Source organism: Stigmatopora nigra, chromosome 9 (assembly GCF_051989575.1).
Source record: "Stigmatopora nigra isolate UIUO_SnigA chromosome 9, RoL_Snig_1.1, whole genome shotgun sequence".
NCBI lineage: Eukaryota > Metazoa > Chordata > Actinopteri > Syngnathiformes > Syngnathidae > Stigmatopora > Stigmatopora nigra.
The window spans coordinates 6,309,187-6,331,266 of NC_135516.1; the positions used below are offsets into that span (position 1 = coordinate 6,309,187).

The 22,080-nt window shown below is 39.8% G+C and overlaps 4 protein-coding genes and 1 long non-coding RNA gene across 7 annotated transcripts; 3 read left to right on the plus strand and 2 right to left on the minus strand.

The window, feature by feature from the left end:
* The first annotated feature begins 47 nt into the window (after positions 1-47).
* Positions 48-3,647, plus strand: LOC144201823 (uncharacterized). Its single transcript, XR_013327400.1, has 2 exons — positions 48-565; positions 3,092-3,647. It is a non-coding gene; the product is annotated as an uncharacterized LOC144201823 (long non-coding RNA).
* LOC144201819 (transcription cofactor HES-6-like) lies at positions 2,072-4,772 on the minus strand. 2 transcript variants are annotated; one of them, XM_077724607.1, is made up of 4 exons: positions 4,381-4,772; positions 4,202-4,316; positions 4,006-4,087; positions 2,072-3,506 (listed from the first exon to the last, which is right to left on the minus strand). In XM_077724607.1, exons 2-4 carry the CDS (start codon positions 4,298-4,300, stop codon positions 3,085-3,087), a joined length of 603 nt encoding a protein of 200 aa, XP_077580733.1. In that variant the 5' UTR covers positions 4,301-4,316; positions 4,381-4,772; the 3' UTR covers positions 2,072-3,084. The 2 variants fall into 2 exon arrangements, with proteins under 2 accessions (XP_077580733.1, XP_077580732.1); XM_077724606.1 differs by having other exon boundaries at positions 4,202-4,288; positions 4,381-4,703.
* Positions 3,854-10,215, plus strand: LOC144201822 (integral membrane protein 2C-like). Its single transcript, XM_077724609.1, has 7 exons — positions 3,854-3,884; positions 5,698-5,744; positions 6,767-6,910; positions 7,753-7,935; positions 7,998-8,108; positions 8,188-8,341; positions 9,368-10,215. The coding sequence occupies exons 3-7, from the start codon at positions 6,842-6,844 to the stop codon at positions 9,448-9,450; spliced, it is 600 nt and encodes a 199-aa protein (XP_077580735.1). The 5' UTR covers positions 3,854-3,884; positions 5,698-5,744; positions 6,767-6,841; the 3' UTR covers positions 9,451-10,215.
* Positions 9,801-14,354, minus strand: snorc (secondary ossification center associated regulator of chondrocyte maturation). Its single transcript, XM_077724608.1, has 3 exons — positions 14,185-14,354; positions 11,099-11,266; positions 9,801-10,573 (listed from the first exon to the last, which is right to left on the minus strand). Exons 1-3 carry the CDS (start codon positions 14,249-14,251, stop codon positions 10,464-10,466), a joined length of 345 nt encoding a protein of 114 aa, XP_077580734.1. The 5' UTR covers positions 14,252-14,354; the 3' UTR covers positions 9,801-10,463.
* Positions 14,355-15,399: 1,045 nt separating this feature from the next.
* Positions 15,400-19,776, plus strand: snap47 (synaptosome associated protein 47). Of its 2 annotated transcripts, XR_013327480.1 has the most exons (5): positions 15,400-16,087; positions 16,534-17,021; positions 17,816-17,940; positions 18,164-18,427; positions 18,624-19,776. XR_013327480.1 is itself a non-coding variant. In XM_077725238.1 (4 exons), exons 1-4 carry the CDS (start codon positions 15,582-15,584, stop codon positions 18,308-18,310), a joined length of 1,266 nt encoding a protein of 421 aa, XP_077581364.1. In that variant the 5' UTR covers positions 15,400-15,581; the 3' UTR covers positions 18,311-19,776. The 2 variants fall into 2 exon arrangements, 1 of the variants encoding a protein (XP_077581364.1); XM_077725238.1 differs by having other exon boundaries at positions 18,164-19,776.
* The last annotated feature ends 2,304 nt before the right edge of the window (positions 19,777-22,080 follow it).

Sequence of the window (22,080 nt, forward strand, 5' to 3'; positions counted from 1 at the left end):
TGTTATTTGTGTGTCAGATCAAAAGGGGAATCTAAGACAAAGCTTCTGTTCGCAGCTTTTATTTAATGGAATTTACATATAAATGCGTTAACCAACACCTTTTGTTTGAAGACACCATTTTCCAAGCTAGCCAAAGTACTAAAAAGTCACTGACGGGATTCCTATTTAATCTGGATTTGTCTTTTTAAATGCATGGCTTATATATAGTGCTTCTTTTTGGCTTTACTGTTACGTTCAAATTGACAACATTCATTCATTCATTTTCTGAACCACTGATCCTCGTGGGGCCAGCTGGAAGCTATTTAAGGCAATTATGGAACACCTGGAATTGTTTGGCCAGCCAATCATAGGGCACAAGCAGATGGACAACCATTCACTCTCACATATACCTAGGGAAAATTAAGAGTCTTCAACCAGCCTACCCTGCATGTTTTTGGGATGTGGGAAGAAACCAGAGCACCCAGGGAAAACCTACGCAGGCTGCATACAAACTCCGCACCATGAGGACCCACCTGAGAGCAAACCCTCAACCCCAGAACTGTGGTACCGACGCGCTAACCTAGGGGTAGGAACCTATGGCTCGGGAGCCATATGTAGCTCTTTTGATGGTTGTATAGCCTATGTGGTAAAATAGTGAGAGACCTAAGTCCTGAACGCACCAATGGGAGTGTCACACTGGAACTGTTGCGCCGACATAATCTCTAGTACCTTTTTAAAATCATAATTTTTCTTCGTTAGGCTCTTCTGCATGCATCCTCTCATTGATACTCATTAATTAGCAACAGTGAAAAAATGTTCTCAAAATAATTCAGACACTTTTTTAAACTTTCAAAGTGGTGAAATGATTAATAAATGCTCACATTTTCATGTATTTTTATTTTTAATTCTTACTATGACTCTCAAGGAATAATGTTTGGAAATATGAATTGTTTATGGCACTCTTCGTCAAAAAGGTTCACGACCTCTGCGCTAACAACTTGCCTAGCTGGCCGCCAAATTAACAATATTATAAAGTTTAATTCATTTTTTTTCATTAACAATTCATTAAAACTCAATTGGCTGACCACTAAAGCAACCTTTCTGTTGGCTGGGATATACTCCATCACCCCCTGCGACACTATCAAAAGTGCTACAGAAAATGAATGTGTATACCAGCAATACCAGCATTTTTCTTTAAACTAATAATTTTAACAACATGCACATAATTGGGATTTTAATAAATACGGTTGTTTGTTGTTGCTGAATTTTCTCTATGGAGAAATGAATAAAGTACTATTCTCTTCTATTTTAACTCTGATGGAATGGCATGTAAGGCTAAGTTCCTTGAAAAGTACCCTCAGGAAAATGTTGAATCATTCTCTAAACATCTTTACTATTTCCTCACTCGCAAGTGTTACAGCGTCAAAGTCAACACCTTGCGTGCACATCACAGGGCAGACACGTCATTAAAAAGTGCACCGGCATCATTTCTTATGCGGATACAGGAGTCAGGACAGGAGAGAGGAAGACTATGGACCCACAGGAGGGGCCCCCCTCTTTTCAGACTTAATTAACATGAGCTTTCGTGCTTGATGTAATGTGGATTCAGTTAGTGTTTCAACTTTAATTATGCAAATGATATGGCAGCTTGGAAAAAGAGCATTCAGAAAAGTGATTCATTATATATATTCCATATCTGAATTACTGACATCCTATACCAAAGGTGGGGAACTTGTGGCTCGGGGGCCATTTGTGGCTCTTTTGAAGGGTGTATATGGCTCTCCGCCTTTTTAAATCATATTTTTCCTTCATTAGACTCTTCTGCATGCATACTCATTGATTAGCAACAGTGAAATAATGTTCTCAAAAGAATTCAGACTTTTTTAAAAACTTTCAAAGTAGTGAAATGAACGATAAATGCTCATTTTCATGTATTTTTACTTTTAAATTCGGAGTATGGCTCTCAAGGAATAATGTTTGAAAATATGAATTGTTTATGGCTCTCTTCGTCAAAATGGTTTAAATTGATAAATGGACTAATAAAATAGATCATTTATTTATTAACAGATTGTCAAACAAGGATTGTTTTTTTAAAAAAATGTCACAAAGCTGTTTATTGAAAAAGTTCTGCATTGTCATTTGAGGCTTATAAAAACATTAAAACCACAAAAAATAATTTACAGAGTTGAAAATGTGCTTCTATTTTCTTATAGCAGTGATTCCCAGCTACTTTGTGTGATAGTGTATTTTTGGATGGCAACATGTAGGATGAAATGCTTGTGAAGTTAAGCATAATTTGGTGCCTTGACTTTGCTGTTTTGATCAAGAACTACAGTTGGTTGCCTTGGTTCACAAAGTTGGGAAAAGACAACTCTACATAGCTCCTATTTAACAAGTAAATGTTAACAATTAAGGCTGGTACACTTCTAAAAATGAGACCTGACACATAAGTGATTTGCATGTTAAAACAATTAATTTTCATAAAACAGACATTGCTGTAAAACCCATGTGTCAAATTCAAGGTGCGCAATTTGTGATTGTTTATTTTTCTTTTAGTTCCAGACAGCGGCAGTGCTTTGATATATTTTGGAAGGTTCGGTTTCAGACTTTTGGGTGAGGAGGGAGGATCAGTGGCATAAAAAAATGTTTTTAAAGTGGAATTAAAATCAAAACGTCTGTCAATGAAGATTTATCTTAAATTGACATAGTAAAATCATAACCTTGACTTTGATTTTCCTACTCTTTGCAGTTCTTAAATTTAATTTGATATAAATCAGATCGCTTCTTTAACAAAAATTGAACTGTTGTGTTATAAAATAAGAGTAAAAGTGCAAAAATTAACCAAATCCACTGATAATGTGTCGAGAATCAAATTATTGGATCACCATTTTCCTCAATGATTAATAACTTAATGTCTAACTTCTGCTGTTCTTAAGGTAAGCATAGTTTAGCTACTTTGCAAAAGTATTGACTATTCTGAACGATAACAATACCATTTTTCTGTATTTCATATGATTTTTCTCTGCTGGACAAAGTGATCGGGCACCAAAATAAGTTTGACACGCGCTTTACAGCATCTAACAAATTCCTAGTAACACCTGTGTTTTACCAGGGCCTCCAAACTGATGTGGGGGTCCCGTAACCCAATGACCCATCCCGCAACTCCGATTCCTCCGAAGAGGACCCCTGACTTTGTTCCGATTCCTCGCAAGACGACACCTGACTTCGCTCCCAGTCGGTATCGTCCAGGTCTGAGATGAATTCGTCGGCGGACACGCAGGAGGAAGTGGCAGGGGATACCAGGGAGGCCAAGGGTGGGGACTGGGGACGCCTGCAAGGGTCTTTGTCCGACTGGGTGGTCTGGAGGCATTCCTGGCCGTGGAGCGGCATGCTTTCCAGAAGATGGTTGAGCAACTCAGCTCCTACCTTGGGGTCCATCTCGGGATAGCCTAACACGAATGTGTGCACATCGTGCATGCACTGGATGTAACCGGCTGCAAATCGCTCGCTGGCCTCTTGGTGGATCTCTGTGATTGACACAAACAGAATTGAGTGACAGGTGACCTTTTCAGATTTGCACCATGATTGTTCTTATCGTAGATTTAAGGGGGTTTCAAATTATGTGGGAAAGTTGCCTTCAAAATAAATTTATATCCAAATGATGGTCATTTTGGATCTTTTTTTTGTCAAATTGGATCACACACACTTTTAGATGGAAAGCAAGAAAAGAGTGGTTAGATGAGAATTATCACGCAAGAACGTTAACGTAAAAGTCTACAGAGCTCATTACATTTTGTCCTTGAGTCAAACGTCACGCCAGACTATAATAAGTTTATCGGAATTCCGAGTTTACGCGAATGCAGCATTTGGGCGTTTTTGGCAGCTGGAGACCAACCGCAAGTGTGGTAAACTCGAACACAACCTGGCAATACCACGCCAATTTTCTTGCAACAAAACTATAACCGCCGCAAAAAAATCGATTCATACAATCACTACGTGTTTAGTTTATTATTTTCAAATATATACCTTGAATCCGGTTTTGTAGGATGCTCTCAACCCGTCTGACTGTCATCTCCAGTACTTCGGCGTTCTCCATTTTTGATTGAAGCTAAAACAGGGTACATTCGCACATATTAGCCACATTTTCCTCGCTTTGATCCAATTAAAAAGCAATCGAAAGAACTATCAATATGAATTATACTTTTGATTTGTTTGCGTTTACCTCTGTATCCACCATGAGAACCCTAAGTTCGTGTAAGCTGTCGTTGATTCGTGCGCGTCGTTTCTTTTCCACCAGAGGTTTTCTCATCTTGAAGCACATAATTATGATAAATACCCTAAAACACGTCAAGAATAAAAGTACACATTCATCTCCATCTTGCGCGCGTTATTTCATATTACCTTTCTGTCAGATTTGAGTCTTCTGATGCAACGGTGAGTCAATGTGTGCTTGCGAGCGGGGGCCATTCCTGTCACAATAATAGACGAGAACCCCCCAAAAAGTGTCGTTCGTTGGACCCCCAAAAAGACGTTGGGGTTCAGACAGATGGCTTCTAGTTAGTGCTAGTACGGGAGGGGGAGACGTGGGTATATATGACGCTTGATTTGCATATGAATTGAGGGGCGGCATGGGAGGGTGTTTGTGCTCCTTTCTGATGTGGCCCCAATTTAACCCACATAGCCTACTAACAAAAAAATCTAGTCATTAGATTACACTTCTAGTTGATGTATAATAACTAAACACTACTACTATCACTACTACTCCAGCTCCCTCTAGGGCAGGGATAGGGAACCTTTGGCCAGGGAGCCACATGTGGCTCTTTTAATGAGTGCATCTGGCTCTTTTCTAACCTGTGAGCTAAAATATGGAAACCGCTGGTGACAGAACTGAGATACTACATCTAGAACTGCTTTAATCTTCATTTTTTTCCAGTAGACTGTTCTGGAATGCCCCCTCTCATTGATTAGCAACAGCATAAGAATGTATGCATTTATATTAGTTAAAATGGATTGGACGTCTATAAATGATAAACTCATTCAGTTGACAGTAGGAGGCCGATTTGTTACCCCATGATTGGGCATTGCATTGGAAGAGCAAAATGTAAATTTACGCCTCAAGATGTTAACCATTAGATTTATTAAACCTATTCATTGCTCATTTTGCCTTTTATGGACTGCCATGTCCTTGATGGTCGAACATGATGGTGGTTACGATTTTGTTCATTTTCATGCCAAGCAAGTGAACGATGCCAAACTGGCGCATGTTACACAAAGTTGCGCTTCCGGATGATGACGTCACACACGCGTGGTGTAGTAGTCCGCAAAAAACACGGAACACCACCATATCTGGCCGATGCATTCAGAACAAAAGCATGACCTTTTACGGTGGACTCAAAGACAGCGACCATTACGTTTAGCCGCTACGAATCCCTTGATAGCTTTTATGTGAATCCGTCCAAAGCCTTCAAGATTGCTTTAAACGTGGTTTGACAGGAAATGACACAACTGTGTGCTCTTATTTGATTACAAGAAGGCAGCTCCTTTTTGGATACCCACACATTTGCGGAGCGCTCGTCACAATAGACGTCACGACTGGTGGTCGCTGGCGTATAAAATTTGGAGCGCGATTTAGGGAGCAAAGTCATAAGTAATCAAGTGAGCCAACCCAAGCAACATCGTGCAAAATGGTCAGGCTGACTTTTCATCCCGTGTCTGCAGTGAAAGACTGCAAAGAGGCGAGTGGACGCATCATCATATCGGAACTCGTAAGTATGAAACTTTTGAGACCCCTCTTAGAATTTAATCGGGAAAAGCAATTGTATATATTTCTTGCCTTTCTTAAAAGTACAAAAGGTTCATTTTGTGTCCTGTAGAATGTATAATTTGAAGTGCTTTTTGTCAAGTCAATGATGATGACAAAGCCTTATATCCGATTATTATTATTTTTTTATTGTATTTTATTTTAATGTTTTTTATTATTATTATTATTTATTTGTTTATTATTAATATTATTTATTTTTATTAATTTTATTTTATTATTATTTAAATTTCCAGTCCTGAATTAAGCATAATAATAGGGGGGAAATTAAGACGATTAAAATCAATAATATAGAATTAAAAAAAAGCTGTTATCTGGAATGTGATACATTTTCCACAACAGGCAGGCATCTAGCGATATATCATTTTTATAATTTGAATACAAAAGTGATAAACACTGAAAAAATATATAGTGGTGATCGCTTTGTTTTATTTATACTGACTGATTTTTGTTTCGCTGTGATGGTATTGTTTCATAATAACTTAGATTTTTGTTTCTCTTGGGTTGAAATATTTTTTAGGTCATTGCCTTTGTGTTAATCATTTCATATTTATAGCAGCAAAATCTATAACAAAAAAGAAAAGAATGATCAATGATGGCATGGTTAGTCAAAAAACAAGTTATTTTAAAATAGAAAATGTTTTTTTAATGCTGAAGTAATTCCATACTTTTAATATAATATTTTGTATATATTTCACTACTAATGGCAAATGCAGTAAAATTCTTCAATGATTTGACCTAATGAACCAAATAGTATAAATCCCTTAAGTCTCAGTATCTGTTGCCAATCAAGCGTGATGCCAAAAATGTGCGTACGTTGTCTATTAATAAATGGGTATCCCACGTAGTTTCCTGTCTTCCGCCAGTAGAAGGCTGAAGGCGGCGAACAGTGGGTCGCCATCTGGAGTGATGAGTACGTCTGTTGGCTGGCGAACACCCGACGTAACGCGTGGCCTGTTTTGTCTGCAGGAACAGGACCAGCAAAAGATAGATGACTGCAAGTCCAAGCCCTTTACGTTCCGCTACTTGTGGTTTGGGCTATCTATGGTTGTCATCCTTCTTGGATTGCTGATGGGATCCATCTTGACCTACCGATACTTCTTTATTTCTCGGGTAGGGTATGCCTCACTTAACACTTTGATGTGCAAAATGTTTTTTTTCTTTGTCTTTATAACCCTTACATAATACATTCCATTAGCTGCCATTGACAGCACTAGACGTCCAATGAGTTTTAACCAAGCGGGACAAATGAACTGACTCAAGTGTTGTCAATGGAATTGGAAAAATAAGCATTAAGAGCATCTTAATGGAAATGATGTGGATTTCTCACTATCAATGGAATGCAATGAGTAAAATACTGTGGGGGAAAAATATTGGCCGTAATCTATAAAGTTGATTGATTGGATGGTTTACATAACACTTTTTTTTCCAAAATACAACAGTGAATAATGAACATATTTTTAATACAAATGTACTGAGCCTCAACATTTGAATACCTGTCTCACCGTACATAGTGACCACCGTCCCTGAAAGGGTTAAACTATTATTCATTCATAAATTGGCTGCCATTGACAGCGATAGACGTCTATCCGTTTCTACTCCTGAAGTTTTGAATCGTTCTTTGTTGATAGGAGCAAACAAAGATAGGCCATATTAACTCAATTGACATCCAGTGATTTTGCTCAGGCAGGCCGGCATCAAATTCGCTTTGCATAAGCGTTATAATGACTGAATAAGAAAAAATGTCTGTTTGGACATTCACCAAAGTCATAACTTTTCGAGCATTATAGAAGCTAATCATCTCAATGTCAAAACCTGAAGAGGAGACAAGCTAATTACCTTAAATATAATCCTTTCATTGCTTTCGCGGGGCGAGGTGCTGGCTTTAATATGGCTGCAACCTAGTCGCCAACCTCCGTATGAACTCAAATTGTTACCTGCCTTGACTTTTGCAGCTTCTGGAAGGCGGGACGCTGTTCCACTGCAACGTCATTTACAGCAATGGCTTCACCAGTGACAGAATGGAGTTTGCGGAGGCAGTGCGCATTTTACGAGAACAACGTGGACAGTTCATCAGTGTGCCGGTGCCCACTTTCAGAAAAGGAGACGCTGCTGACATTGTCCACGACTTCAGAAAGGTCAGTAGCCTCGCGTCCCCTTGTAATTGGGCCTATAATCTAATTATTTTGTGCACACGCAGAACCTGACGGCTTATTGGGACAAAGAGTTGGACAATTGTTACATCTCCGAACTAGACACAGCACACGTGCCGCCCCCTGAAAACCTTCTGGATCTTCTCAGTAAAGTGGAGGTGAGACCACAACCCTCAAGTCAATTTGTGATTGTCTAGTTGTCAGTTAGCAGATTTTTACTTGATGGTTTTCTTGCAGAAAGGGATGTACTTTCCACATAGTTACATGATCAGAGAGGAGTTGGTAGTGATCGGTCGTACCAAGAACCTCGGGAGCCCAATCATTGATGAGATGTGCCACAACAAGGACACCTACCTTTTGGCGAAACGCCGAAAGTCTTCCCGTGCTTCCCGTGAGTACATAATTCCTTATGTGCCGGCACTGCTTTAATTTTTAACCCAACATAATCGGGTTTTGGAAAATGTATTCATTTTCAAGTATTAACTCATTGGCTGTCATTGACGGCACCCAGTCAAATTGGATTGGACGTTTTTTTACTCTCAATACCAGTGAAATGTGATTACTGAAACCCTGCCTACACAGTTAAAATGGATTTGATGTTTGGAACTTTCAATGGCAGTGAATGGGTTAAAGTCATGTCGATGATTTTCTGTGCTGGCCATATTTAATCATACATATTTTCATAATATTGCTGTGGTTCAGTAAAAAATGTAATTCTCCTGAAGAATTCATGTATACAAACATTTGCATGGATGACATGTCAAATATATTGAGATCTTCCTCATTTCAAAAAATGACAATTTATTTAGATTTCCTTGACTAAAAAAATAGATATGCACTTATTTTTTGTCAGTCATAATTTTAATTTACCAGATTAAAAAAAAAATAGCCAATAGAATCAGAAGGTTGCGTATAAAAGGAACTCGATGTTAAAATACATTTTTACTAGTGCATGTATTCCATTAATAATAGTTTGACACCCCTACTTGAATTCAGTTATTTTTATTATGTATAATATGCCAAATTTTTAGATGTGGAATATATGATGGTACAAAGTAAAACTCCCAACAGATGTAATTCTGTGAAAAATATCTGTTAAAGTATTATGGAAAAATCAAACACACTTAGTCACAGGGAATCCGATATGGCGTCAGTGTGACCAAATCTGGACTTCCTGTTGAGTGAGTGTTTGCTTGTGGGTGGGCAAAGCTCGGGAACGCACCGTGACTCACCGCTTGTGGAAATGCGTCCACTCAAGTGTGGAGGATGGCATGAGTGATGAGTGTCTCTTTCTTGGCTGTTGATTGGCATGACGGCTTATCAAAAGTGATGCAAATATAGACTGGCTCGTTGTTTGTGAAGATGAATCATTATTTTGGCTTCACTGAAACTAAAGATGTGATGTTCTCCATTTCAGGCAAGAGGCGAAGCAGAGAAGACTGCCGCATCATCCACCACTTTGAGAGCCCTTACTTGATGGAAACAGTCATCTGCTCTTAAGACCACTCCGGTTGGTACTGTGCCGCTTTTCCGGGTTAAAGATTCTTGGACGTGGGCCTTTCTTCTGCACTTATTTGTTTAATTTCACTTTTCTCTTTTTTGTTGGTGATATTCTGTTCAAGTGTGCATGGTTTACAACTTGGTGGAGGAGTAGTTGGCACATTTTTCACATGTTTAGTTGTTCTTATTGTGGGATTTATGGGTAATGCATTTTTCTCCCACATTGCAAAAACATGTTCTTGTATTTAAAAAGTCTGAATGGTTATTATGTGCCTTGCGATTGGCTGCCAACTAGTAACCCAGGTGAGAGTTGCAAATTTTATTTAAACAATGAAGAGTAACATTTATTGAACAATTTTATTAGAATGTGAAGCGTCTGTTTTATGAATACAATGTTTAAAATACCTCATGTAGTTTAGAGAAGTGTATAGTAAACTTGACAAGCAATATATGAATTTACATATTAGTGTTGTCTATGATATCTTGGATTTTGTACATTTGCAGTTTAACCAACGGCTTTGGACTGTACGTATATAGAATGAGAGAATGTACCAAAGTCTGACGTAAGTTATTAACCACGTGAATATTAAGATTACTTGACTGTAGAAATCACTGATCTTCCCATTGTGGTGAGTGTCATTTTCATCAGGTTAAAAAATGATTGGTTTGTCAAAATTTAAATCAGGTTAGAAGAACTTATTTGGGGTTCATCGGTCTCAGTTGATTGTGATACGTATGAGTAATAAACTATGTACTGAACTGTAACTAGATCTTTTTCATCAAATTTAATGTTAACCAATGGGGCAATTGAGCTCATCTGGTTTTCATATTTTTTTAACCTTGGCATTTTGTGGAAAGCATGTCACAGACATTCTTAAAAAATTCAAGCAAAATAGATTTCTCCTTTAAAAAAAAAACACTCCATCAGGGGACCTGCCACAGCATCAACACACAACCCAGGACACACCAAAACATACTTATAAGACACACCCACTCAGGCTTCCAAACCCATTTTAGGAGGCTGTGAACTTCCTGAGCATTATGACAATGAGCGCCAGGACGACAGAAGCTCCCAGAAAGACTGCGATGACAATGGCTGTGATAGCTCCTGGTCCAAGAATCCCTACACAAAGACACAAACTCTGTTAAAACTGGATTAAGGAAACTTGCATTCAGATTTACAGTGTAAACAAGGATGTCGCCCTATAACAGTCAATCAAGAGGTGTCCAAACTAGGGCCCACTACCCAGTTTTTACTAGCCTGCAACAAATCATGAAAATCATCCCAATAAGGCCCACACAAGAAGCTGTATTTCATCCTACATTTTCTTGCACTTTTCACCTTTTAACTCTACTTTGCTTCATCTTCCATACCGAGCATTTTTGTATAGGTTGCGGGGCTTGCCATAGCCTATCCCAGCTGACTTGGGTGAAAGGCAACCTAGACTGGTCGCCAGTCAGCCGCAGTGAACGCAGAAAGACAAACGACCAACTGCTCTCAAAATAATACTGCCACCAGCAGGAATCGAGCCATCGCCTGCCTGCGCCGATGTCAGGTAAGCAAACCTTTCTTAACACCAGCATGTGGCTATTTTGTTTTAGATCATTACATTTATATTGCCCACCCCTGGCATAGAGAGATTATGACCTTCTTCCTCATCAAGGATGAGGCCTTGCGTGGCATCCTCGTAGTCGAAAGTGAAAGCCTGCTCAGTCATGTGATGAAGGAGTTCTTTGGTGGTGGTAGGGGCCACATCGGCGGGGGTCTCTCCTGACATGGCATCCTGGCTGTCCGTGGCTGGCTCGGCCACCGTTTCTACAAAACAGAAAAAAAGTTGAACCGATAGAAAGCTTGATTACCATTGGTCCGTTGCTGTAGCCAATGAAGGTCTTCTTTGTGCCCCCAACGGCTCTGGGGCGGCGGTATAAGGATTTTTTTGTAGAGAGGTAGAATTTTGTCCGTTTGAGCATCAGGTGGCCTCCTGACATGTTGTTTTTTCCTTCCTTCCACGATCCAAGGAACCTCCCAGACTGGTTGAAAAAAGCTCCTTCAGTGGGAGTGATTATCGCTGACGAGGAGGTTCAAAACATGAAAGTAGGCCTCATTTGCATACCCGATTGAATGCCGTTACTGGTACTCTAAACTATTGTGTGTGTGGTGGTAAATGGTACTATTTATCACAGTACAGGTCAGAGATGATGTATTCTGGGAGCTAGTAAAAAGAGGGATATTTAAATTAAAAACACCTCTTGATCCAGCTGGTAAAACTGGATTAGACATATTTTGCTGATAATGGCAGCCAAAGAGTTAAAGTAGGTGAGGTCACAAGATATATTTAAAACTAAATAAATAAATTAAATTCCCTTATACTTAGGCGACACTTTTTTTTACAAATTTGTTTCTATTTGTATTCTATTTAAAGTTTAAATGATCACCATATGCAATGAGTTAATACCTTGAAATGTTGTGAGTGTTCATTTTTGAATCATGGTTCACTGTTGGGTTAAAATGGGTGAAAAATTGTTCATTTTTTCAGATTTTTCAAAACAATTTTACAGTTAATAATACCCTTAAATTTGAAAAATAAAATTGCTCTTTACATTCTTTAATCTTTCAGTTAGCAAAATCAGTATCAAAACTCATTTGGCATTATAGATGCCAATTTCAGTCACTCATATATTTTAAAATGAGTTGATTTTTTGTTTGCATAGTTGCCCGAAACAAGTATTCTTTGCACCAGTCATGCTTCAATATTGGTTGTAAAAAAAGTGCCTTTAATTCTCACCACTTCACCATGGTTTGTACTTTAAAATCTTATATCCTAATAACATGCATTTAAAGACCGGTGTTTATACTTTTTCTATCCACTCTAAGTGGCACGGGTGATTACTTTTGATTTAGCAGAAATGGATCCCAAACTGTGTCTTTTAAACTGTGAGTATTTGTGTTGACCCAGAAGCTTCCTGTAGCAAAAGCAGGACAGGAGGGAGGTTTTTTGGAGATGCAGGCCTCGGGCCAACAGCATCATCAATGGGGCGTTCAAGGCCCGTGCACAAAAGGCAGCTTGTGCTCACCGGGCCTACGACCGGTAACAACCGGCCCGGCCCAAACCAGACAGCGGCCGAGTTCTGTTTGTCAAACAAACTTGTTGATGGAGCAGTTTGCTAAAGGTCGATCCAAACGGAGAGGGCAACAAATAAGGACATGGACATTTGTTTCCATAAGAACTGTTTTGATATTAATGCAAAACATTTACTTCTGCTGTTGTGGAAGCCAGTTGAGTCGAAAGACACCACACAAGGCTCGTATCCCAAATTTTCAGAACTAATGTCTTGGAAAAACACACATTGCAAGATACCTCTATTTAAGGAGTGTTGTATGGGAAAAATCTGAATATTATATGTATAAGTACTGCTGCGTAATATAGAAGAGAGGGAAAATGCCATTGTACAAAATATGCAAAAAGCAAATGTTAAAGAAAAAAAGTGTCAATAAATATTTAGAGCAGGGGTTCGGGAACCTTTTTGACGAAGACAGCCACACACAATTTATATTTTCCAATGTTATTACTTACGACCCATACTACGATTTTAAAAGTCAAAATATATACATGTAAACGAGTGCCTTTTTTTGGTAATTTCACCACTTTTAAAGTGGAAAAAATGAATATTTGTAAAAATATTCGTATGCTGTTGCTAATCAATGCAGGGTTCATTCCAGAAGAGTCTACTGCAAAAAAGAAATTAAGATTAAAGCAGTTCTACATGTAATATTTCAGTTCTGTCACTAGCGATTTCCATATTTTAGCTCACAAGTTAGCAAAGAGCCAGATGCACTCATCAAAAAAGCCATATGTGGCTCCAGAGCCATAGGTTCCCTAACCCTGATATAGAGTATACATCACTGTTCAAATGTTTTGGGTCAACCATGCAATTTGGTTTCCAGCTAAACTGATATCATGTATGTTGCACAATGAATAGAAAATATAGTCAAGACATGGTTAGATATGATGTTAAAGCTTATCCAATTTGTGGGAGGAACCCCGGGAAGCATTTGGTCTCATCTTCAAATTACCTCAACTAATTAGCAGCTTGAACACCAAAGCGTTGTTTGGAAAAAAAAGAAAATCCTTAATATTAACTTTGTCAATGTCTTGATTATATTATTTTTTAAAATTCATTTTGGAACTCATTTAAAAAATAATAGGGTGTGTATATTTATGTAAGGATAAAGTGTAAGAAGAAGGTATTTCAAATTATGTACATGAACTTTATGCCTACTAATAATAATGAGTAGGAGTTTACAGTAAATTTTGAACCATCTTGTAGTTGAGAAAAATGAACAGTCATCCTTTTCTAGCTTGGTTGAAGTGAATTGACGAATATCGCTCTTAACTCAAAGTGAAAGAACACCTGGAATGATCACAACTCAATCCTGACGATTCGTCAATACCTTTTTTTGCAAAATATCCATCCATCCACATCTGAGGACATGATAAAAAAAGAAGTTTTCCCTCTTTATGCAAATGTTCTGAAAACTTTAGGAAAATCTAAATATGGTTAACCTAGGTTAAAGTCGACTAGTGTTTTTGTTTGAGTTTGATTCCATCGATTCACACACACCCTAACCTCTTGACTGCGTAACAAGGGCCGGGACCACAGTCCATCTTTCTTCCAGAAAGGCCAATTTAAAGAAAAACTTTGCAAACCAGCATTTTCAGTTGTTATATTTACCTGAGTGAACAAATGCCACCAGAAAACCCAGGAGCACGAGGATTCTGCAGACATTGCTGCGGACCATGACGACGAGCAGCAGTGGAGGAATTGCAGAGCAAAGATGAAGGCTTCTTGAAGGTATGACTGACAAGAGCACCGTTAGGTGAGTTGAGAAGTTTTGCGAGGGCGGGTCGAGGTGCCCACCGGATTGTCAGGACAGTGCCGACTTTGTGAGGTCATCTTGGTTGCGCCCACCCACTCCTGAGTCTGAACTCTTGCATCCAGCCGTTTCAAACCCACAAAATACTCTGAACAGTCAAAGGGCCATTAAATATATATTTTCATAATTTCTGGCCAAGGTGGATAGATTCTAGTAGTAGACCTCACTGACTACTGACATAATAAAAATATGCAATTTCACAGATTAAATTTCAAGAAAAGTTTAGATAAAATTTGCTATGTACATAGTACTTAGTCAAGGTTGCACTTATCATTTTGTGGCACTGTAAATCAAGATATTTTCATCATTTCTAGATTTCACTGACAACGGACATACTCAAAAACAGACAATTTGAATTGAATTCTTTTATTGACATTATACAAGTATTTGAAGACAAATGGAATTACATATTTTTTAGGCTTTAATCACGAATTGCCTCGCCATTCCTCTGTTTTGATTAAATTTACCGTAATGCTTGGATTATGGGGGCGGTCTATTTTGAGAATCCGCTCATTTGACAACGTGCAATTTGGCACACAATTATTATATGTTTTTAAAAAAATGCTTGAACTTTATCTCATTTTCTGAACCACTTTATCCTCACTGGGGTCGCGGAGGGGGCTGGAGCCTGTCCCAGCTGATTTTGGGCCAGAAGTGGGGGACACCCAGAATTGGTGGCAAGCCAATCGCTTTGGAATGTGGGAGGAAACCAGAGTACCCAGATAAAACCCACGCAGGCCCGGGGAGAACATACAAACTCCACACAGGTGGACCAACCTGGATTTTAATCCAGGTCTTCCACTGTGAGGCTGACACACTAACCACCCATCCACCGGGCTGCCCCAAGTATTAAATACTATGACATTCAGACGACAAAAGGTCAAAGGGTCAAAGGATAAGAATTCTACTAAAGGGGTTTCACATCGGACACTAAACAGCGATACTCCACCACTGACGTAAAATCAGGAAAAAAAACATACGCTGGGTGTTTCACATCGGCCAATAAACAGCGATACTCCACCCCTGACGTCGTATCCGAGATAAATATACGCAGCGTCAACGTCAACTGTATCACGCTCTGCAAAGGTATAGTACAACTAGCGATTTAAGATCTATATATATAAATAGAGAGATAAAGCCTCGTGCGCATGTAGCAAGCAAGAACCAAACGCTAAGCTTTGTCAATAGCTAAAAAATGAGCCGAGACGCCACCATCCATAGCTGGCCCGGTACCTATTATCTCACCTGGGGCAAGAGGTGGGAGAATGGCACGCTCACCCTCAGCAGAACCTCGGTGCGTTTTGTCTCTAACCAAACCGGAGAGATCCTCGCTAGTTTTCGCCTCTCCCGTATTATGGAGCTCAAAATGGAATCATCCAGCTTTATTTTCAGCACTTTGACTGTGTTGGAGGAGGGGAATATAAAGCACTGGTTCGGATCCCTCAAACCCAACCGAGTGGTGGTCTACAACGTGATGGAGCATTTCTGGAGAGAGCGCCTGCTTTCCCCTACAAGCACGGAAGCCGGGGCTGGAATCCATGAGAGTGAGCCCTCAAAGGGCCGGGAGCTCATCAAGCTCGTTGCCGGGGCCCAGAGACGACTGGAGGACACCGGGATGGTCCTCAGTCATCAAGGAGAGCAATTTGACAACATGATGCATGGCTTGGAGAAAATGGACTCAGATCTGGAAGTGGCTGATAAGTATGATCTTTTCTCTTAGAAGTGTGAAAGCAAGTGAAATCCCTTAATATTATAGCCCAGGGGTGGTGAACGTGTGGCTCTTGAGTCGCATGTGGCTCCGGGCCATGTGTGGCTCTTGAGCCGCATGTAGCTCCGGGCCATGTGTGGCTGCAGGTCATGGGTGGTTCTTGAGCCGCATGTGGCTCTAGTCTTATTGAAAGCAGGCTGAATTGAGCCCATTGGAGTTTTTCCTTTAATCAAAAAAATATATATATCTTGCAGTCGTTTGACGATATGAAACCCCAAACAATTATTTTTATATAATAATCAAACGGATATGTCTCATGTTCCAGATTACAATAATAATAATAAATTATTTTTATATCTGCCATATGTGTGTTAGTTTGAAGACCTAAATTGTAGTATACTGTATTTAATATCCTGTACATCTCTTTTTTTATCTGCAGACTTTTGTCTGAGTTGGAGTCTCCTTCCTGGTGGCCTTTCAGTAAACTCCCATGGAAGATTAACCAAGAGGCTAAAGCGGCAGATGCAGGTCAGGCGGCCGCTGCTTCCAAAGCATCTGCCACGAGCAAAGTGATTACCAGTATCCCAGCCGTGGTGTCAAAAGACGGTGACTGTGAGCTGAAACCCGGTTGCCTGCTGGTGCTGCCAACTTGTCTGGAGGTGCGAGACACAGCTTGCCACCTGCTCCACCGCTTTGAGCGTGGCGAGGTGGATGAGATCAGAGTGCACAGCCCATACGAAATCACGGTGGGGCAGCGCTTCATTGGCAGGCCCGACATCCGCTGCCGGCTTCTGTCGGCCAAGATGCCCGAGGCCCTGGCTGTGCTGGAAATCCAGTACAAGAAAAAAGTGGAGTTTGCTGCTGAGTACACTGGCTTTAGGAGCACACCCGCTTCGTCACCAGTTGACACGGATGCAAGACATGACAGTAAGTAATTGTTTTTTTTTTTTTTTTTTTGGATGGGTGTTTTTTCTTTAATGTAAAATTTAAATGCAAGTTAGAGTTAAAAGAATATGTCATGCCACCCACCAATTTGCTTAGACAATATTTTATAATTAAAAAAAAATCTGCAAGCAGAGTTTTAAACAATGTTGAAAACAAGTAGACAGATTACACAAGGTCAGGTTCATTCATTCATACATTCATTCATTTTCCCAAGCACTTTATCCTCACTAGGGTCGCAGGGGGTGCTGGAGCATATCCCAGCTGAATTAGTGCCCAGCCGTGGCACGAGGAGACAAACAACCATTCATGCTCACACTCATACCTATGGGCAATTTAGAGTGTCCAACCAGCCTACCATGCATGTTTTTGGAATGTGGAAGGAAACCGGATTACACACAGAAAAGCCACACAGACGCGGGTAGAACATGCAAACTCCACACAAGTAGACCAACCTGGATTTGGACCGAGGACCCCAGAACTGTGAGGCCGACGCACTAACCACTCGGTAACCAGACCGCCCCTATTGTCAGGTTCATAAATATTATAAATACTTTATTCTGAGTTCTATTTTTATGATTGTCTCGGGAACCAGAATTTCGTGATCGAACCATCAGTTCAAACAAGCCTTAATTAAGAAAGTTGCCTCACGCTTGCAGTTAATTCTCCAGTTTGTCCACAGCGTGGCAGTGTTTCTCTGTCAGAAAAACACACCACACAACTCTTGCACTTTTTTTTTTCCATAACAAAAAGTCATGTCTAACTCTGCCCCACACCAGGTTTGCTGCTGGGTTGCCAGGAGACCGAGATTCCAATGGAGGTCTCTGCGGGGGAACTGTCCCAGCTGCAGGTGCAAGTCCTCCAGCCCACTATGACCCAAGCTGAAGCACAGGAGCTCAAGCAGGTGACAAGCTTGTGGACTTCTTATGTTAATAGCTGCACACTCAGTTTCAAAGAAACTCGTTTTCAATTTTCACTGAGCCGGGGTGTCACAAAATATTGGCAATTCATCTCATTTTATAATGTATGTGTAGGCTTCATTATAAATGTGGCTTTTTATGGATGTGCTGTGCCTAGCTTGACCGCAGGGTGTGTAATGACTTTAGCAAATGTGTGTGTGTACGCAGATGCTGCTCCAGCTGAAAAGTTTGGCCCTTGAGGCTGAAACGGAGTTGGAACGTCAGGACGAAGCGCTCAATGTCCTGACTAAGTCAGCCGATCAAGCCTCTATGACCATTGACAAACAAACCTGCCGCATGAAGAGGCTGCTGTAGAAGATGCAGAGTCTGGACAGACAGACAATGTGAAGATTAAATGGAGAGAACCATGTTTCCAGCTACAGCGCAGCAATTCCAGAGGCATGAAGAGTGAGAAGATCCAATTTTGAATGAGTTAGTATTTGTTTCCATTTACAAATGCAACTCAATTTTATTCATTGATCATTGTTGTTTTTAGGATTGTTGTTTAGTCATGACAATCTTGCCACTGTCCAAGTCTAAATATACACAAAATAATACATAATTAATTGGTTAAAATGAATCTATAACTAAATTATTATTCATTAATTTCCCATTTTACTTATCGCAGGGGTGCTACATCTTATTTCAGCTAAGGGCACATCCTGAATTGAATGCCAGCCAATCACATGGCAGAATGAGACAAATAACCCCACACAGGCGCGGGAAGAGCATGCAAACTGCATACAGGAAGGTCGGAACCCACCAGAGATTGAACTGTCAATCTAAGAATTGTGATGCAGGTGTGCTAACCATTCTCCTATCTAATAATTATAGTAAAGTAAAAATAGTTCTAAATAACTGCATATTATCTTTTATTCTATATTTTATTAGTACTAGTTTTATCGATACTATACCTAAAGTTGATAATTCTTTTCTTTTTATTATTGTAGCATCCTAATAACAATAATGGTAAAACGAATAGAAATGAAAATAGCCTTTTATAAAATCTGAGTAAAAATCATTGGAATCTAATATTGAAATAATATAGAAAAAATATATATATAATCAATACCACAATTATAATTAGGATTTTTATTATTATCACTTTGTTGTTGGGCCCATTTTGTCCTGAATGCACTTTATCAAATGTCTTAGATGTGTTTTCTGTAAATCAAAGCACCTGTTAGGTATTTCGTTTTTCAGTTTTAATATTCTTTATCTATTTTTCTCAACACTAAATTATGTTTTCCGGTTTATCCTTTCCAGTGTGGTTGATAGTAGTGGTCCTCACGTTAATGAGGATCACTTACGAGGTCTATTTGGGAAGTGCTCACTACATTGCAAAATATGGCAAGTTTAGCACTGCTCATTGTGTAAAACAGGGTTTGGAACCAGGCTTGGGTGTGGCCCTGTACAGGCCTTTGATTGGACTTATGATCCACAAAGCACACTGATACACGAAGACCAAATGCATGCTACACTTAAGATGCATATACTTCTTTACAGTCATTGTAAAGGTCTATGTGACATGTTACCTTGCATTGCATGTCTAGTGAGTAGAAGACTATTTCCTTATTAAGACCAAAAGCAAACAAATCTGTGAATGACTGAAACGTGCATCTAATATGAGCATTTCATGCTGTTTCATGCGCCACAAAATAACTGCACGAATAACACAAACTGGCATTGTGTCTCCTCACTACTGTGAAAAGTGTGTAAAATTCTTATTGTGATAAAGAAATAAAGACTCATCACCAATGGTGTAAATGAGTTGGAGCACACATAGTGGTATAAGATAACAGGGAATATTGAAAAGTATTTTTGAAATATGCATTCAAAGATTTTAAGGCATTCCAGAATGCAGAGCCACGTTGCCACTATGAAGTACCATCTTCACACATAAATAAAATACAGTGGAGCAAATAAGTATTTAGCCAACCACCAATTGTGCAAGTCCAAAGACACCTCTCCACAACCTCAGTCTCTCACACTCCAAACTTTACTATGGAAAAGACCAAAGAGCTGTCGAAGGACACAAGAGACAAAATTGTAGACCGTCACCAGGCTGGGAAGACAATCTGCAATAGGTAAAATGTTTGGTGCAAAGAAATCAACTGTGAGCAATTATTAGAAAATGGAAGACATACAAGACCACTAATCCCCATTGATCGAAGGCTCCATGTAAGATCTCACCCCATGGCGTCAAAATGATAACAAGAACGGTGAGCAAAAATCCCAAAACCACGCGGAGGAACCTAGTCTATGACCTACAGAAAGCTGGGACCGCAGTAACAAAGTGTACTATCAGTAACACAATGCGCCGCTAGTAACTCAAATCCTACACTGCTAGACGTGTCATCCCTGCTGAAGCCAGTACACATCCAGGCCCCGTCTGTGGTTCGCTAGAAAGCATTTGGATGATCCGGAAGAAGGCTGCTAGAATGTGTTACGGTGATATGTAACCAAAATAGAGCTTTTTGGTAGAAACACAGGTTCTCGTATTTGGAGGAGAAAGAATAGAAAAGCAATCCAATAGAAAATCTGTGGAGGGAGTTGAAAGTCAGTGTTGCCCAACGACAGCCCCAAAACATCACTGCTCTAGAAGAGACATGCATGGAGGAATGGGCAAAAATACCAGCAACAGTGTGTGAAAAGCTTGTTAAGAGTCACAGAAAACGTTTGGCCTCCGTTATTGCCAACAAAGGGTACATAACAAAGTATTGAGAGGAACTTTTGGCATTGACCAAATACTTATTTTCCACCATGATTTGCTAATAAATTCTTTAAAAATCAAACAATGTGATCTGTTTGTTTTCCACATTCTGTTTCTCATGGTTGAGGTTTACCCATGTTGACATTTACAGGCGTCTGTAATCTTTTCAAGTAGGACAACTTGCACAATTGGTGGTAGACTAAATACTAGTTTTTTTTTTTTTTTTATAAAGAGCTTCTAGTATTTTGAGTGCAGGGTAGAAAAAATGCTCAGCCATGAAAACACTGGCAAACTGCAAGCGGATGCAATTACTTTTCCAGAAACCCCAACTATACATCATAGAAGGCTGCTTCCAGTCACCAAGTCAGTCAGTCAAGGTAGATACTCAGTTTTGACATTGTGAAGTGGTGCGTGGCAAAGGAGCATACCACATTCTCGTGTGAACTCCACACAAACATTCATCTACTCACACCCTGGCATGGTTCGCGAGCAGCCTTGCAACACGAGGAAGCAGTGGCGGCGGCGGAGGCCTCGTCCTCACCGCAGACACACGAGAGCGGGCTTTCCCTTGACGGATGGTTTGGATTCTCAGGGGATCGAGTCGACCTTGACGCCTTGTTTGTGGGCTGTGCGTGACAGCCTCGGTGGCTACTCAGTCAACAAAGGAGACAGCGATTGTAGACTGCAAAGGCACTCATGTGGGCAGCCTGGCGCTCCACAATGTGGAACCATGTGACTTTGAAAACCAACACTCGGGAGAGAATCGTTCTTGGGAACGTTATTCACTTTCCACTCATTCAGATCTCAATGAGTTGTCATTTTCCAGAAATGAGCAAATTACAGGAATTTCTGGCAAACTTACTGTGTCCTACTCATGAACACTTCACCTGGCATTGTGTCCAACATGAGACAAAAATCTACTGGTGTAACATTCCAACATGTAGCGACGTGACTGTAAAATATTGACAGACAGTAATACAATATTGCTCTGCTCCTAATTTTAGTGGAGCTGCAGGGATGCTCTTTTTACAGACTCCCATGACATTCAGATGTTTATACAATGAACCCATTCACATTGAAATGTGCAAAATTGTGTTTTATTTAAACATACCTGCACCTTGTTTCCCTTTATTGCAAAAGTCACACTATATTGAAATTGCAGATTTTCAAAGGTTGAGTTTCAAGAATATACTAAGTTTTATAAGTTTTAGCCACGTCAATGTATGATTTAAGACTGGCTCAGGGCAAGTCATACGTGAGCGAAGGCAACATTTACATAAAAGTACATTGGAATTATAGTCTTAATACGTTCATTAAAATCTCCCTATTTTATGTGGTGAGTCCAACAGTCAGCCTTTGCAGCGACTGCGTT

Bases quoted from the DNA above. Each gene is read 5' to 3' on its own strand.
- LOC144201822 (XM_077724609.1), top strand. From the start codon at position 6,842: ATGGTTGTCATCCTTCTTGGATTGCTGATGGGATCCATCTTGACCTAC. The intron at 6,911-7,752 runs GTAGGGTATGCC...TGACTTTTGCAG, and splicing joins GATACTTCTTTATTTCTCGG to CTTCTGGAAGGCGGGACGCT. The intron at 8,109-8,187 runs GTGAGACCACAA...GTTTTCTTGCAG, and splicing joins ATCTTCTCAGTAAAGTGGAG to AAAGGGATGTACTTTCCACA.
- LOC144201819 (XM_077724606.1), bottom strand. From the start codon at position 4,446: ATGGCCCCCGCTCGCAAGCACACATTGACTCACCGTTGCATCAGAAGA. The intron at 4,088-4,201 runs GTAAACGCAAAC...ACCCTGTTTTAG, and splicing joins TTCTCATGGTGGATACAGAG to CTTCAATCAAAAATGGAGAA. The intron at 3,507-4,005 runs GTATATATTTGA...TGTCAATCACAG, and splicing joins CCTACAAAACCGGATTCAAG to AGATCCACCAAGAGGCCAGC.
- snorc (XM_077724608.1), bottom strand. From the start codon at position 14,251: ATGGTCCGCAGCAATGTCTGCAGAATCCTCGTGCTCCTGGGTTTTCTG. The intron at 11,267-14,184 runs GTAAATATAACA...TCTGTTTTGTAG, and splicing joins GGTGGCATTTGTTCACTCAG to AAACGGTGGCCGAGCCAGCC. The intron at 10,574-11,098 runs GTCATAATCTCT...GTCTTTGTGTAG, and splicing joins CATCCTTGATGAGGAAGAAG to GGATTCTTGGACCAGGAGCT.
- snap47 (XM_077725238.1), top strand. From the start codon at position 15,582: ATGAGCCGAGACGCCACCATCCATAGCTGGCCCGGTACCTATTATCTC. The intron at 17,022-17,815 runs GTAAGTAATTGT...GCCCCACACCAG, and splicing joins CACGGATGCAAGACATGACA to GTTTGCTGCTGGGTTGCCAG. The intron at 17,941-18,163 runs GTGACAAGCTTG...GTGTGTACGCAG, and splicing joins AAGCACAGGAGCTCAAGCAG to ATGCTGCTCCAGCTGAAAAG.